Here is a 17264-nt window from a genome sequence, read left to right on the forward strand (position 1 = left end):
CGTATGAGACTTGCTAATGAAAAAGCAAGTAAAAATGTCACTTTGCGAGGAAATGTCCCTAAAACTTCTGTAAGTTTTTATATTTAATTTAATAACATATGCGAAACATGTTATCCTAAATACTTGTATGAGACATAATTCCATGTATTTAATCAACTTGAATTTTCTAATATTAAAATTAAATCATATGCTGTCCAATATTTGGCTCTATGAAAGGAAGATTGAATAAATGTTTTTCACCCAATTTTCAATCGTAATTTTTACCCTATAAACTTGACTCTATCGTATATAAGATTATTTCACATGTTTTTAATATTTCTCTCCTTTTTTATAGTTTTCTTGTATCTTCTATTTGATCATCTTTTACAAGATTTACTCTGATTTTATATAAATGTGCAAATTTTAAAGCTTTCATTAGGTTATTTTTTTCAACCATGATTTTGTCTTTCAATGTGCTTCATAAGTTAAACGACTGATTTAATGATAATACAATCTCACTTATGTTTTAATAGTTATGCAATCCAGTTATAATTATCTCTTAGAAATGTAACAAAACTGCCTTAGACACTAACACTTCCTCTGACCTAAAAAAAGACATACAGATTTTTTTGTGTCAACACAAATTGAAGCCCATTTTGTTTAAAACTGCTATCTTAGTATTAAAATGAATTATAGCAATTAAACTGCTTGACATATGTTGTAAGAGTGGTAATATTAAGACTGGTTTAAGGATGAATATTAAACTCGGAAACAGAATATACAAAGCAAACCACTCACCCTAAAAAGAGGTGAGCCATTTACTATAGTTCTGTCTTGAGTTTTTAGTTTCTTATTATTAACGTGGAAATCAAAGATTTGCATTGTTAGTTTTTTCATTTAAATAAGTAAATATTTGAGCTGGATACTATAAAACCTATATTACCAAATGTATGTCTTTTTTTAAGAATGCAATATAAAAAATTCATTTTCTTTCAAATAATATAAATAATTTAAAATCTAACCTAGAGGTCAGGGGTTAGATATTCTGTAGTGACACAGGTGCATTTATTTTGCTTTTTCTTTACCTTTAAAGGCATTTTCAACTTATAAATGATGTATATTAATTTTGCTTAAACAACTAAAATGTGTTTTTCTTTTTTAATATAATTAAATAAAAAAAATATTTTATCCTAGTTTTTGTTATAATTAGAAACAACTCTGAGCATCATTGTTATAGGCAATGTTTGTGTTAAGTTGTAAAGCTACAATTAAATTACACTCAATAACTAGCGTGATGTATTTTTTCCATATAATTTTCACATAATCTGAACTAAATTGTATAACTTAAATCCAAAAAATAATTATCATAGGAGATCTAATGAATGCAATCCTTTAAACTATATTCTGTTCTTGATTATATTCTAGCATAAAAATTAGGTCATTCAAAGGAGTCGTTTAAAATGCTACCCCGATTGATTTCCCTAGAGTTTGCACAGTTTGACCCATTTAGCACACTCGAATTAACACAAACATTAAGGTGTTTATCTGTTCCAGTTAAATATTGGCTTGTTTAGTACGAATAAATTTTATCATATATAATGCTAAACCTCCTGTTTCAAAGTTAAATGACTTAAAAATATGAATAAAATTCTCTTCATATATTTTACTTGTATTATGAGAAATTTTTAAGAAATAAGAAAGATGAGTAAACAAACTAACACAAGTGATTATTAAAGCACAATCTTAAATTTTGGCAAAAACAAACTTTTGAAATACTGAGCTAGACCCTTTTCTTTTTTTTCAATTATTTATTTAAAATTATAAAGTTGTATTGACAAGTGGTCAAGTTCCATTTGCAATAAATGTAAAAATGAACAAAAGTTTTGTTTGATATATTAATGTTCATTTCTTTAAAAATAGAATAAACTTGAGATTTATTAGTTTTAGAATATACTTAATTTCTAACAAAATATTTAACTTAATTAGACCTATTAATTAGGAGAAATTTTTTTTAAAAAAATTAGATGTTATAAATTATTACAAATAGTAGCTTTAGTTGAGGCAGCCAAAGCCTATAAGGGGCTGTTGTGCTGAAAAAGTACTACTTTTAAATCATCAAAGCATCGCTGAACTTTTATTTTACTAAAAAAAGGTTTTGTCATTTTAACTATCAGCCGAATTCTCATAAAAAATAAAAGCTAACTTTGTTTTAATTTGTTTGGAAATAAAAACATATTAAGGTTTGTAGGGTTGAAAATTTAAAAATAATAAAGAAAAAGAAAACAAAAAAAACTAGTGGACCAATAATTGCTTTTTTTTATTTCAAATAATAAAATTGGTTGAATATCAAATGAATAAATGTAAATTTGTTTTAGTTTTTTAAAATAAAAACTACTAAAGATTCATTGGTTAAGAAATAAAAAAAAGTAAAATAAAAAAATTTTACGAAGTATAGATAATTTAAATACAAAATACTGCTATTAAATAGCACCACTTAAAATAAATATATATATTTAGAATAATTTTTCTTCTAAAANCAGTACAGAACCCGTTATCCGGAAATCAGAAAACCGGAAGACCAAAAAACCGGAACAAAATTCGATAAATTTTCCCGCCATTTTTAAAAAAAAAATTTTTTTCCTCATAAGATTTTAGGATTTTTCTTTCTTTTTTGAAAGATGTTTATCTTACCATCATTTTGGAAATAATCATTAATGTATTGCTTCATCGTTTTTTCTTTTTAAGATTATTTCCAAATATTTTTTTTTTTTATTTGGGTTTAACAATTAAAAAAAAAACGGATTTTTGTAACGATTCAGAAAACCGAAAAAATCAGTTATCCGGAATAGCGATGGTCCCGATCGTTCTGGATAATCGGTTCCCTACTGTACAATCGCAAAGTAATATAAGTCCCATTCAAAATGAACTTCAAGAAATATAAAATCACGAAAAAAAATGCTTTAAAAAAATCTTAATACATTCTGACATTGATCTACACATGAAAATGCCCGGAATAATTCAATTCTCTTTCAATTCAGCATAAAACAAACTTTGTCTTTGTAACTAGACAAAATCAAAATAGTCATTTACGTGTGCATTAATAGCATTAGCGTAGGCAAAGAACCTCACATGTCAAATCATTTTAGTATTTTTATATCAACGTCTTCAATGAGAGTTCTGATGCTGCACACGAAATGAAAGTTGTTATAGCAGCCTTATAATGTATATATTAAATAATTGTTTGACTTTGTATCGATATATTGTTTAGTCCTACTTATGTAATGTTTAAGTGACTTGAATAAAAATGAAGTCTGTCAAAAAATGGTTGAATCTGGATTAAAAAATATTCATATTGTAATTTCATTATATACCTATGAAAATCTAATTATGAATTTATACTATTTCATTCTTACAGAAAGCCCAAGATGAAAAATATGCCGTTGGACCCTGGCTTCTAGGACTATTCATATTTGTTGTATGTGGATCTGGTAAGTTTTAATTTTAAATATTGTAAACTTGAAATAACACTTTAATTATTTATTTACTATTTGAGATGACTTTTTATATTGGTAACTGTTTCTGCCAACTAAAATCGCCTAGTGAAACTTCCCTGTTAAATTTGGCACAGGTTTTTGAATTAAATGTTTAGACTTGACTATGAGTTTTAACTTTATTGTTGGCTCCACACTGTGAAGGTTTTATTTACTTATATTTAGTTTCTAACATATCATTGCCAGGTTAATATCCACTTTTCCTCACCTAAAATCATACAAATTGTTTGAGGCTTAATTTTATTTTTCAATCATGGTGGATCAATTCTTGTATGTGGCTATTTATATCTTGACAATAAAACTGCAGATGAACTTTCATTGCTGTCTTTTAATTTGAAATAAGTTTAGATTTGTTAATTTAGCAATATTTTCTAATTCTTATTAGTGAAGCTTCTTATTTAAAAATGTATCTGACAATGTTTGCTAACCAAAATTTCCAGATATTTTTTTTTTTAAAGTTTAAAATTTAGTTCAATTTTTTTTTTTTTCCGTGATATTGAAAATGTATCATGAAGGAGGTTCACAATATACCTCTTTACTCTGTGCAAGAGACCAGTGAATTTTAACATGCAGGCACAGTATTTTAAAGGTTCTTATAAAAAAAATTCTATATAGAGTAATTAATATAGCTCTACTACTTGATCTTTTTTTTTTCTACCTTAACCTTAAAATTCTTTTTTTTTTTTTTTTTTTTTTTTTTAAAAAAAAATAAGACTTTGACAGAAAGAATCCCATTCTACTGTAATTATTCTGAAAATATTTTTCCCGAAACAAACCACCAACTGAGTAGATTTACTAATTTCAAAATAACAGGATCATTCACAAAATGTCTGGGATATCACTAGGTGAATTTATAATTAAATATCCATACCAACTGGCATAGTTATCAACAATTTGATCTTTCAAAAGATTGTATCTTCCTATTATAATGTACATACATTTACAAATTATTCTTATGCGAATGAGTTCTAATAATGGAATATCTTTGTTCCCGTCACAAATTAAATTCTTTTTTGCTATAGAAAACATTTGAGTGTAAAGTGTTGCTTCTATTGTGTGTGACTGATTGATCAAAAATTAAATTTTTTTATTTTTTTTCAGCTGTTTTTCAATTAATACAAAGTATAAGGTTTGGATAAAGAATCTTGTTTCCATATTCAAGTTTGTATTCCATCAAGAATGGACCAGTAAACTTTATAAATATTTACAATGAAACCCTGAAAACCTTCTAAACGGGAAGGAAAAAAAGATTTTTTATTTGTATTTTGATACTTGAAATTTTATTTATTTTGTTTGGTTTGTTTTTGAACACTTTACTGTATAAAATGCAAAATTATTTCAATGTTATTTTTAAAATTTAATTATCCTAAAGTGAAATTATTTGAAATTCCTAAAACGCCTCAAAAGCTATAATAAATGTATGACACAATTTTAAAATATGTATATACCTGAATGTGTTATGTCATTTGGTAACATAACAAAAAAATCTTATTTTAATTAAGAAGCATTTATTGTTGACTTTCACTGTATAAAGTACATTTCTTCCAAAATAAAAGATTTTTATGCTGTAGTTTTTGTTTATTTCAAAATGTCTTACAAACATTTTTGTATCTTAGAGTCCGAGTTGTGCAGTCCTGAATCACATTAAGTCTTGACAAGATGTAGTAAAATCTCTTCAAGGCTTTATAAAATTATTTCTAAAAATAATGAAATTTTATCTGCATTTATTTTAATGCCTTCTAAACAGTATTCCCATACAAAAAAATGCTTTGACCACAAACTGTATTTTACTTAGAGATTTAAATTTCTCAGAAATAATTTTTGTAAGAATTTCTTGAGTGTATTCCAATAAAGAATATTCTTGTTGTGAATATTTATGTAAATATTGGCATTCAACCTGTGAATTAATGTCTCAAAGATTAAATTATACCTATCCTTAAAAATGGAAAATTTGATTTCTTTATTTAATAGTTTTGCATTAATAATAGTGATTGAATTATTTAATATAATACTTCTCATTCAAGATTTTTTTCAAGAATAAGACTCTACAGTAATTCAATTAAAGATGAACAATTGAAAATTGTTCTCTAAATTATATTTGGATTAATATCTCAGTTAAAATAAATTTATATATGTACTATTAGGCATTAGTATATTTGTTCTGTAAATTTGATCATATTTTAAAAAGTCAACATTTTATGAGATAGCAAGATAAAGTAGCTATGGGTCAATAATTAAAATAAAACTATTCTTTGAACATTATTCTCAATATTGAATATAAAAATAATTTTAGATGCCTAATTATGCATTTAGCTTAATTCTGAAACACGATTTAGTCATAAATTTCTTTTACAATATGCTTAATTTTTATTTATTCTTAGTTCAAGAAAATTACTTAAAAAAATAAAAAATTATTTTCAAATAATAATTACTGTTTTTGAGAGATCTTTATGTTAGAAACAATTAACAAAATTTGCTTTTTAAAAGCAATGTGACCAGCGTTTCTTATTCTTTACATTGCAGTGGCTTTTTAGTTTGTATAGTCAACTCAATCACAAAGGAAAAAAAAGGAAATTCTGATATCTCCTATCTTTTTTGTTATTTTTCAATAGAATGGCAAAAATTTCATGATGCTAATTCAATTCAAAAATTTCAATTTTGCTAAAAATATTTCGTAGTACTACCTGAAAATTATTTGAGCCCCAATATTTAAGTGATAATTAAAATTAGAAAACCATTACCGTTATCTTTTAATGACCCAAATTTAGTCAACTAGAATTATCTTTTACAATAAAAATAGCTATATTTTGTTCAAAAATGAAATATTAGAAGCGGCTATAATTATAATTCTCAATTATTAAATGCACCCTAAAATTATTGTTTTGATCTGCCCCTAGCTTTACTGCTTGGAGTGGACATTCTGCATAATTATTATGACACTTCGCTTGATCCCGTGCCTGCACCTAGTAATTAGCGCATAGTTTTCTCTCTAATGGTTCTCATATCTTTAAATATTATTCATAACTAATTATTTTAATAGCTAGACATATAAAGATGATTTTCATTTTACTAATTCTTCCCATGGGGGCTGTGGTAGCTCCGGAAATGGAGCAATCGTCATTGAAGTTCGAATCCCAGCGATGGCATATAGGTCTAGGTGCAAGTTCTGATTGCATCAGATACAGCACTAACGTAAAACATTCTCAGTGGTAGCCGGATCATAGATTTGAACACCTTTACAAATGGCAAAGTGTTAGAAATGTTGATTCAAGAATTTCTTTATCTTATGCTTTAGGTTAATTGGGTTGAAAAAAATATTTATTTAGAAAACTACACAATCACTCCTTCTAAGTTGTAAGCCAGTCTTCAATGTTTTGAGAAAGAGATTTAAGTTTCATTCTGATTTAATTTGAAAATGAAACGAAACATTTTTTAACTATTTGTAAAAGGATCAATTTCATATGTGCTGAACGCATACGTGTTTCGCATTTTAGAGTTAACGCAGCCTTAGTTAGGCAAAAATAAGCAGCTTATAACGAACCAACTGTAACAATTTAATAAAAGAAAGCTTTCTTTTAAATTTATTATTATGTTTAACTAGTTGATTCCCACATTATCTCTTAGTTTTGTAATTGTTACCATAATTATCATCCTTTAAATTGCATATTCTTGATTCTATGGCTGAATGGGATTTGACACCAAAAATTGGTGCTTACCTAGATAGGCACTTGGTGTTTCCTTTGCTGGAATTTCTATCAGTTAAACAGGTCTTAAAAATAGCTTCATTTTTGTCATTAAGAAAACCAACTTTATTTTTCCTATAAAAGTGCTCAAAACTTATTCTTCCTATCTTGCCCGCACGAATTTAACGTATTGATGATTGAAATTTAAATTACTTGTTCTCGATATTAATAATCAGGCGATTTCTGAAAATAACTATTCAATTTAATCCTCAATAATTTTATCGTTTTTACCACCATTCATCATTTTCTTATAAAACAAAACTTTGTACTTTTCGATTATTCTGGTGCAAATAAATTCAACTATTTTTATATTGTTATATAAAACAAAGTGAACTTTTCCAAAAATAAAAGATACATGAATTTTCTTGCTTCCGAATAACCGAAAAGTACCGCCAAACTTTAGAATCCGCGAACACGGAAAACTGACTACTGAACTGACTACTCTCTGTATTTAAAGTAGTAAAGGTAGATGACGAAGTTTAATTATTTCCTTGTCTATTATATTAACATCAATTTACTAAGAGAAGCTTTGAGTTACAATCTGTTCATACTGCTAAAATACATATGTATATAAAAGCAATACAAATGTGTTATAAAAATATTGAATGTTTTTCTTAAGATCTGTTATTTGTATTCAATTTCAGAGTATGTTTGTATGAAAGAGTGATTTTTTTTGTTTTGTTTCTATGCAATATGTTGGGAAGCAAATGCTTCTTTTCAATTTAAGTATTAAACATGCATCAACTAATAAACATACAGATAGGGGGGGGATTTATTTTTGAAACAATAAAAAATGACAGAAGTGACCTTTTTTTTTATTTATAATCAAACTACATTTTTTGGTTGACAATTTCTTTTTTTTTTTTTCCTTTTCTTGTCTATATGTCAAGTGGGGAAGCAAAGCAGAATTTCACAATTTATGTAGCTATTGAATTTGTTTTGCTATATATATTCAGGGGTCTGTTTAGAAGAAATTTGGCTCCGTCAACGGACTCTTCACAAAATATATTTTCATTAAAACGGACTCTTCACAAAATATATTTTCATTAAAACGGACCCTTCACAAAATATTCTAACTTAAAAACGGACCCTTCACAAAATAATTTATCTTTTAATCAGACCCTTCACATATTTGTTTATCTCCATTATTGTTTAGTTAATCGAATAAACCCTTCCCAGGAAGGGAGGGGGAAAGGAAAGACAGATGTAAACGAACTAAATTTTGTCTTCTTGCTTTATTCGTCCGAAATTAATATTCTGCATTCAGCAGTATAGGCTAAATTCCAAATATTTGTATGTTGCATCGCTAATTTAGTAGCTGTAATTGCTGTTTAATTTTTAAAACTATATTTTTTCATTATATATTTACAGTGTTGAGCATAATCTTGTATCTCTTTATGATTTAAAAACTCCTTGAAAAAATTTTTTTGCAATAACGGACCCTATTTGCACACATTCACAAAAGCGGACTCTGGTTGAAAGAATGTGACTTAACATTTATTTTATATTCACAAATTACGAGTAATTGTTTTACAAAAACGGACCTTTCACAAAATGTCTGGGCAGACCCCTGATATTGACTACTAACAAACATATTACAGAAGAAAAAAAAGAAACAAAAAAAAAAGTTTTTTGGAGCAATGCCAAAATGAACAGAAAGTTATTATTTTCATAGTTCTATTTGTATTTACTGCTAGATTACATTTGTACCCTGTGTTTCTTTATTGTCATTATAAGTAGATGCCTTATTACACAATTTATAAGTTAAGCTCCCATCGCAATCACAGGAAAAGTAGGAATTGCCTCTGTTGTTTAATGACTTTTTTGTTATATATTTTATTGTTTTTCTTTACAGACCTATTTTCCAGTCATATTTGTCGAGATTTTTACTTATGAATCATAGTTTTTTGTGTTTTCTTAAATATTACAATCCCTGGTTAGATATTCCATGATTTATACCTCTTAATATTTACAAAAAAATAATTGTCAATAATGTATATTTGTATAGTATTAAATATGTATAGTATTATATTTCAATGGTTGAGATATTGTTTCATAAACATTGAGGAGAATTTGGAAAAGTGCTAAATGTAACTAAGAATAGAATAGAATTTTAAATTATAATTTTGCATTAATTGTGTGTAAAATAATTTGCTTAATAGTTATTATGCATGAGGAATGAATACAGAGTTCTCCCTAGGAATAAAAAAGGGCAGGACGCTTCCTCTTTGAAAAGGACACTATAAATTTTGAAAGGAGACTCCGTTAACACCATAAATATTTATCAAAATGTGTAATATAATGTAATAACTGAATTTTGTGCTCACATTTTTTTACTTATCCTTTCATGCTATTTTATACCGTATTGTCTGGCGCAGCATGTCCTCATTTGGACTTTGTGCCACTAAACCCTACATTCAATCAATCAATTCATGCTATTTTATGAGTATATTTCAAATGGCAATTCTCTCTCATTATTAAAGTTTTTAAAAAAATTTAAAAAACAATTAAGGGCATGCTAAAGGGCAATCTCTGTGCATATTTCTTTTTTCAAAAAAAGTGTAGACTAGCAAAAAATTATTAATTGATAAACAACTTGAAAGCTTTTTCTATAATTTAAAGTGGAAATTACGAGAAAATCAACATTTTTAAGATGCATTTAAAAATAAACGGCATTTATTTTAAAAAAATAGTTTTAAAATAACTTAAAAAATTTATTTATTAATATCCCCCCTTCCAATAAAAGATATTCATAAATTTTATTACTATTTTTTAATGAGATGATGATTTACAAAAGAAGAAAAAAAAATAATTAGTGTGTTTCCCCTCTACAAAATTCAAGAATATTGACATATTAGAATTAAAAAAATATTACATATTCAATTAGTAAAATTATTTTATTGGTTCTGAAAAGTTTTTTTTTTTTTTTAAGTTAACGCTTCTGTTACATTAACTTAGTAACATGTATATTTGTTATTTTTAAAAGCATCTTGCAGAAAGATATTATTATTAGAGAGGAATGTCATAGAAATCCCAAAAGAATTCTGCCATGGGGTTACCTACTTTGCTTCCTCTCATAAATGTTTGATAACCTGAAAATCTATTATATTCTTATATTCTTAAAAAATAACTTTTTCTGTGTTGTATTCATTGCCTTTCCTTATATTTATTGAAATTATTTGGTTTGTAGGTATATGATGAAAGAGAATTACTTCTTGGAAAACTTGAAATGGTGAAAAATACTCGAATGATTGATTATGCCATTGACATTTATAGATTGGTATATCCTGATGCTCCTATTCCAGAAGGTATGTTTCAAACATTGAAACTGTATTGACTAATATTGTAAATGTGAGTACTTTACTATTTATTACTACTCACTTTAACATTACAGTTACTCACTGCATCACTAAATTGCAGGGTTGGGGTTTTGGACGTCCTAAACTAGTTTTGGACAGGACACGTGGGTTTTACTGTCTTAAACTGGGTAAAACTGTCCTAAACTGGGCAAAACCGTCCTATACTGTCTTAAAGTGTCCAAAATCTTGAACTTTGGTAAAAGGTAAAAATTCTATAGGTGTAACCATTGTAAACATAATAATTATATGTATCAATAAATATTTGATATTTTTTATACAATTTACTATAACTTATTAAAAGAAAATAATATATAATAGGAAAAGGTTTATAATTTTTGAAGCTCCACAATTCATTGAACAACAAAAGTGAATACCTAGTCCTTTAAATATAAATATGCTTTTAAAACTGATAAATAATATTTTTGCAGAAGGATAAATATGGCAATATTAAAAAATAATAATTTTTCTTTAAAAAAATACTAAATTTGTTCAAAAATTAACCTTTTATTTTTCACAATATTTTTTTTAGAAAATGCTATAATTTCTGCATCACAGGATGATAAAAAAGACATCTATTTTAAAAAAAATTGTTTTTAAATATAAATATATTAGTTTAAATTGAAAATACAAAATAACTGAAAAATGTATTAACAGTTTTGAAGGGCATGACATCAGTTTCAGTTACTGACACTGGTGATGTATCACCACTATGCTAAAAGAATTGAACATGAATGAAATAAAAGTATTCCTGAATAGTACTATAGATAAATAAACCTGTTTATGACGAACCAAGCACTTAGTCCCTAATATTTTAAAGTATGGCAAGGCCAAACTTCAGTAATGTACTATTGAATGAGAGGACCAATTGAACTTGATTACTGATTAATCTTCCTTTGTTTAAATTGAAGAGTCAAACAATATTAATATGACATTATATGTACTTTTAAAAACAAATATTCTATAGTATATTTAATTATCGATATGTTATTAGTTCTATGTTTATTTTACTTCTTAAATATTATTCAGACAAAATTGTGACATAATTTGAGTAAAAGGGTTTTGGACAGGACAGTTTAAACCGTGGATTAATCCATTCTATCCTAAACCTTGCCAACCCTGCTAAATTGTAATAATTATATTATCCAGACATCCATTATCGGGAAATGTTTTATTTCTGAAATCTTCACTTTTTTTAACGCACCAGATTTGTTGCAATGTAAGGAAGGAAAAAATTATATTTCCCAGGACTCGAAAAACCGCCTGTCCTCGGCGGTCAAAAATTCCTAGCGGACAACCACTTTCTCAAATCCGACGTCCGCGCAGACGGCCATTTTTCCGTTAATGTAATGCATTTTTCCGTAAAAAAGAAAGAAAAAAAAACAACTTACGTACTGATCTTAAACAAGAAGCGTTAAACGCAATTATGAATGTCTACCTAAATGGAAAGCCCCTTTAAGATTTCTGTGCACAAACCTCTGTAAGTCATTGGCTTGATTGTGCAACTGGCAAACGTCATATTTGATTCCTTAAAAACGTAGTACCCTCAGATAAATTGACATTCCAGATAACTTGACCTTCGTCATTTAAATTATTTCATAAAAGAAATGCATTATTTCATAACAGAAATACTAGGCTACTATTAGTAACCTAGTATTTATTTTATTACTGTATAATGTAATCCTAGTATTTGTAATCCTAGTAACTACTAATTCATTGTGCAATTTATATAAATGTTTGTAATAAATAAGAGAAAATTATATTTTTATTTATTTAGAAGCTACGGGTTAGTTTCAAAGGAGGACGGGTACATAGTTGGACGAGCCGTCCCCGGGGACGGGTAAAATTTCTGAGTTTTTTCGAGCCCTGATATTTCCTCATTAAAGAAAATCAACTTCGGTGAAAAGAATAATGTATAAAAATCAATTAAACTGAATGTTGATAATATTTGGAAGAAACGCCTGCAAATATGCTTTGTTTTGGTTTGAATTGGAAATGTTTTCATTAAAAAATCTACTCATTTCGGTTTCTTGTTAAATATTATTGTTATTACGTAGGATTAGTTCACTTTTGAAATTTAGAGATTTTTTTTTTTTTTTGCCTTTGTCTGAATATCTATGCTACTAATTCTTCTTATCAAATGAAGAAAAAAGTGAAGATAAACGTATCATGAGAAGAAAATGTAAACATTATTATCTGCTTGCCTTTGCATATTTCGTCTTATTAACCCCCTGAACGATAGTCACAGCTTTTTTCAAATTTTCGGATGCAGGCTCTGCTGCATCAGAAAAACGGATTTTCAATGTTATTGAAAGGAAAAATAATATATAGCAGAAAAATTTCTGTACAATTTTATCCAGGGACTCAAACTTAGAGGGTTAAACATTAATTAAATGTTATTTAACTAATCCACTAATGACATAACAAGTATGAAAATTGATATTGATTATCATTTGCTTTTTTTTATTGATTAATGCATGTTTTGATCTCTGTTTACCATAAACACCTATTATCCAGAAAAATCTATTTTTTGAACATGTCAAAGTCAAAAGATAATCGAAATACTCCAATTATAAAGGTAACATCATTTTTAAATACATTTTAGTCTTAAAATCTTGATCTTCTTATCTAGACCCATTAGTACTAGAATTTATTAAAATGCATCAATGGATATATACCATATAACAATCTTGATAAGCAATTTTTATTTTAAGATAAATAACATGACATATGATATATTCTTAAAAAGCATACAGAAAGTTTTAATACATAATATAATAGGTTATACATAAATTTTTCTCTTAAGAAAGGTTTGTCTATAGATGAGTATTTTTAAGGATTAGAACAAAATATACCCAATTCTTTTTAAGATTTTTATTGTATACTAAACCTGTTTCCATCTACTTTACTCTACCTCTTACAAAAATATCCACGTTTAAAGATGAAGTTTTATTGTTGAATCCATAGTTTGGCAGAAAATCTTTCATTTAGAATATTAGTTGAAAGAAAAAACATCTCTTCGAATCAGTCATTTTTTTACTGCTTCTCTCATGACAGCTGGTCAAAAATATTTTCTTGTTTTTGATTATTTCCGTCTAAACCAGAACAATTTCTTAGAGACTGAAAAACACTCTATTTTCAATGATAAAGTTTAAAGATTTCTTTGACACTTGATATAATCTTATATTTTGCATTTTAATGTGTAGAAAGAACTTCGTTTACGTTTTAGCATTTTATTTTTGTTTTGTTAATATTTTTGTTGACTTCCAATGATAGAAAGAGTCATGGATCGAAATGACAACAGCTTTATTATGAGCTAGAAGTGAGGTTACAGAGTTTATATAGTGATGTTTGACATACATATTATGACATACATTTAAGGAAACAGTAGTTACACAAGAGGGGTGTGAGGAAAATTTTTAGAGACAATCTGACAGTTCTCATGACCTTATTGATCTGAGATTAATAATTTATGTGATTACACAAGGAAGTATTGCAAGCTTCACATCCGGGATTTCTCAATGTCCAGCAATTTTATTTGATAAAAGTTTTGTTAATTGCAAAAAATTAAGTTTTATAATGAACATGATGAAATTATATATTATTGAAAAGGGAATGTATATTATAGGTATTGGTGTTATGTGATATGTTTATTCGTGTTTTTGCATTGAATGAATTAAAACATATTTGTTGATTGAATTTCATGAACATTTTAACATGCTCATTAAAATCACAAATATGCTTGAAATGCTTAGAAAACAAGTGTTTAAAATTTATGACCTTTTTTTTCATTCATACAAAAGCAAAAATTTTTTATTAAGATTAGTTGATAATTATAAGACATACAAAAAATTCATTTATTGTAAAATACAAATGAAAATACCATGCGTTACAAGTACGTTATGTGCATTTACAATCCTTGAATAATCTCATTTCCCAATGTTTCTGGAAATTTCCTTCTTTAACTTATGTGTTTATTTCTAATTTAAAATAAACCACTTAGAATATTTTCCCTTTTTTTGTAAAGAATCATTTTAGTAATTTCGTTATTATGCAATTCATGATAGGTAAAGTTGAAAAGCGACTATAACTACTCATACTCAAACAAAATAATTTCTTTCATTAATTCCTTTGTAACATCAAGCATATACTACCAATGTCTTATTCTTATTTAGTATATATATATAGTCAGTATAATATTTCTGAAAAAATTGGGGGTTTTTTCATGAAAAATCCACATGGGTTGGGTTTTTTCTTGAAATCTAGGGATTTGGCAAACCATGTTTTCTACCCATTCTTATTATGCATTTTGCCATCATGTAAAGACAGTCAAACTAAACTACACTAACAATAATTAACCAGCAAATTTCTTTGAAAATTAACCAACATTTATTTGTTACTTGTTTAAAATGGCCAATTCTAAAAAAACACACAAGCATTTGCAAAAGCACAAGTGTGTACAAAAAGTTTTTTTTTTTTTTTCTTTAAGCTGAAATAAAGTTGCTTATTGAGGAAAAACGTAATTATTTAAAATGTTGTAAAAAAAATAATAAATAAATAAAACTTCACAATCAACTTTGGCAAAACAGAAATATCCGGAATGAAGCAGATTCAAACAATCAAAATCCTAATGTACTAATTTCAGAATGTTCAAACATATAATAATAAAACATTCTGACTGTTATTGTATACTTTTAGTTATTGTAAATCCTTATTTCTAATTGCATTTCATTTCTGAAAATTATCAATAACTGTTACATATCTACAGATTAAAAATTACATTATGAACGGTTAATATTGTTAATAGCATTAAGGGTATAAATGTATCAGTTTTTCTTTTTTTTCAGAAAGTTAATAGCATTTTAGTTTTTATTATATAACCTATCTGAAAAAGAACTTAAACATTGATATAACAGCATCAGAGCAATTATAAATCTTTAAAAAAAAATAATAATATTACATAATTTGTTAAAATATGAGTGGTTTTATGTGCAAAGCTTTATAGGAACCAGCCAGATAAACCATGTATGTTGGTACCAGCTTTTCTGGCTGACACCAACAAAATTTCTTAAAGTTGAAATATTTATATTTTTGTCTATTATTGTAAAAAATAATAAAACAGTGCTTAAATTATTGTCAAATTCATAATATTTTAAATTGCTTCACTTTGCTTCTAAATCATAATAGGAGTTAATTTTTCTCATAGCAAGAAATAAAAAAATCTATATTGTATTAGATGTAATAATGATTCACCATAATAGTTGAAAAATTTTTATATCTTCAAACTCTCAGGGTTTGTCTTCTTTTTATCAACTCAGATCCAGAGATGTCCCACTGATTTTTTCTTTTATGTCAAACTTGATGTATAGCCCTATTTAATTTCATTACTTTGAGTTTGTATTATTGTGTAATATTTTGACTTACTCTTTTCCAATGAATCTTAAATCATTTAGCTATATATTTCATCCTCTGTATAAAATTCATTTAACTGTACAAAGTTTTCAAGATTCTGTGGTATTTTAAATATGAGCTTAAATTTCTCTGTTTTATGGTAAAAAGCATATTAAATTATAATGTTATGTTGGCATTTAGTTTTCATGTACTTTTTTAAAAATTATTATGTAGTAATTCTTTAGTTCTTATTTTTTTTTCCTTAATTTGTATGTGTATATATACTTGCTAAATTTGAAAAAAAAATTCTTTTTTCAGAACTACTTGATAAGCGTGCAAAAGTTGTTAGTGAATTGAAATTATATCAAGAAGAAACAAATCATATAAGAAATCTCTTTGCTGAACAAACAGTTGCTAAACAAATTGAAAACACCAGGTTTGTAATTCGTTGAAGTCTTGTCATTTCTTTTAGTGTATCTTTATTTTCTATTAAATAGCTTAAAACAATGTGGCAATTTTCATAAATTTTATACATATCTACAGTTGCATTATCAGAAAAAAATTCATATCACAAGATTTTAGTCTCAAAGAAGGAAATATATTGGCATTTTAAAAATAATTTGTCATGTCTTTGCTTCATATGCAACAATAGCATAAAATTATGTATTATAAATGATTTGCATAATTTTTGTATTTTATAGAAATATATATTTTTTTGTTCTTTTTTAATTATGTTTTCTTAATTTTACATAGATTTACATGTTTTTTTCCAGCCTTAGGTGCAACAATTTTCAGTATAATGTTCATGGCAGACTTTTAATCATTTCTTGAAATTTTTATGTTCAACTTTCTTTTATTATGTAAAGCTTATCACTATTGATTCCTTCCCTTTCTCACATATTTAAACATTACCATTCCACTGTAAGACCCACTTATAATGAGCCCACATTTAGCGTATATTCCGGCATATAACGCGCACTTTTAATACAAAAAATAACATTGGAATTTACGGGTGTGCGGTATACGCCGAATATAAAAAAATATAGATTAAAAAAATTTAAATATAGAAAAATACTTTTATTTTAAAGAAATAACATACCTTTACCTATATACTTTATTGATTTTCGTTATTACATAAATAGTTCATTATATTCGTCTTCCGTTATTTCTTCAGGCACGTCATCACAATCTGTTTCGTCTTCATCATCTGCGTTACCCTCATCCATGCAATGAAAAATAATGAG

At 26.6% G+C, this 17264-nt stretch overlaps 1 protein-coding gene across 2 annotated transcripts in view; it reads left to right on the forward strand.

The window, feature by feature from the left end:
* Positions 1-7047: 7047 nt before the first annotated feature.
* LOC107447727 (eukaryotic translation initiation factor 3 subunit e) overlaps positions 7048-17264 on the forward strand; it is a 30618-nt gene continuing 20401 nt past the window's right edge. For both annotated transcript variants that reach the window (XM_016062728.4, XM_043041298.2), the window contains exons 1-3: positions 7048-7297; positions 10464-10581; positions 16339-16456. In XM_016062728.4, the coding sequence (XP_015918214.1) occupies positions 7208-7297; positions 10464-10581; positions 16339-16456 (326 nt within the window). In that variant the 5' untranslated portion in view covers positions 7048-7207. The remainder of the gene's footprint in view (positions 7298-10463; positions 10582-16338; positions 16457-17264) is intronic.

Source organism: Parasteatoda tepidariorum, chromosome 2 (genome assembly GCF_043381705.1).
Source record: "Parasteatoda tepidariorum isolate YZ-2023 chromosome 2, CAS_Ptep_4.0, whole genome shotgun sequence".
NCBI lineage: Eukaryota > Metazoa > Arthropoda > Arachnida > Araneae > Theridiidae > Parasteatoda > Parasteatoda tepidariorum.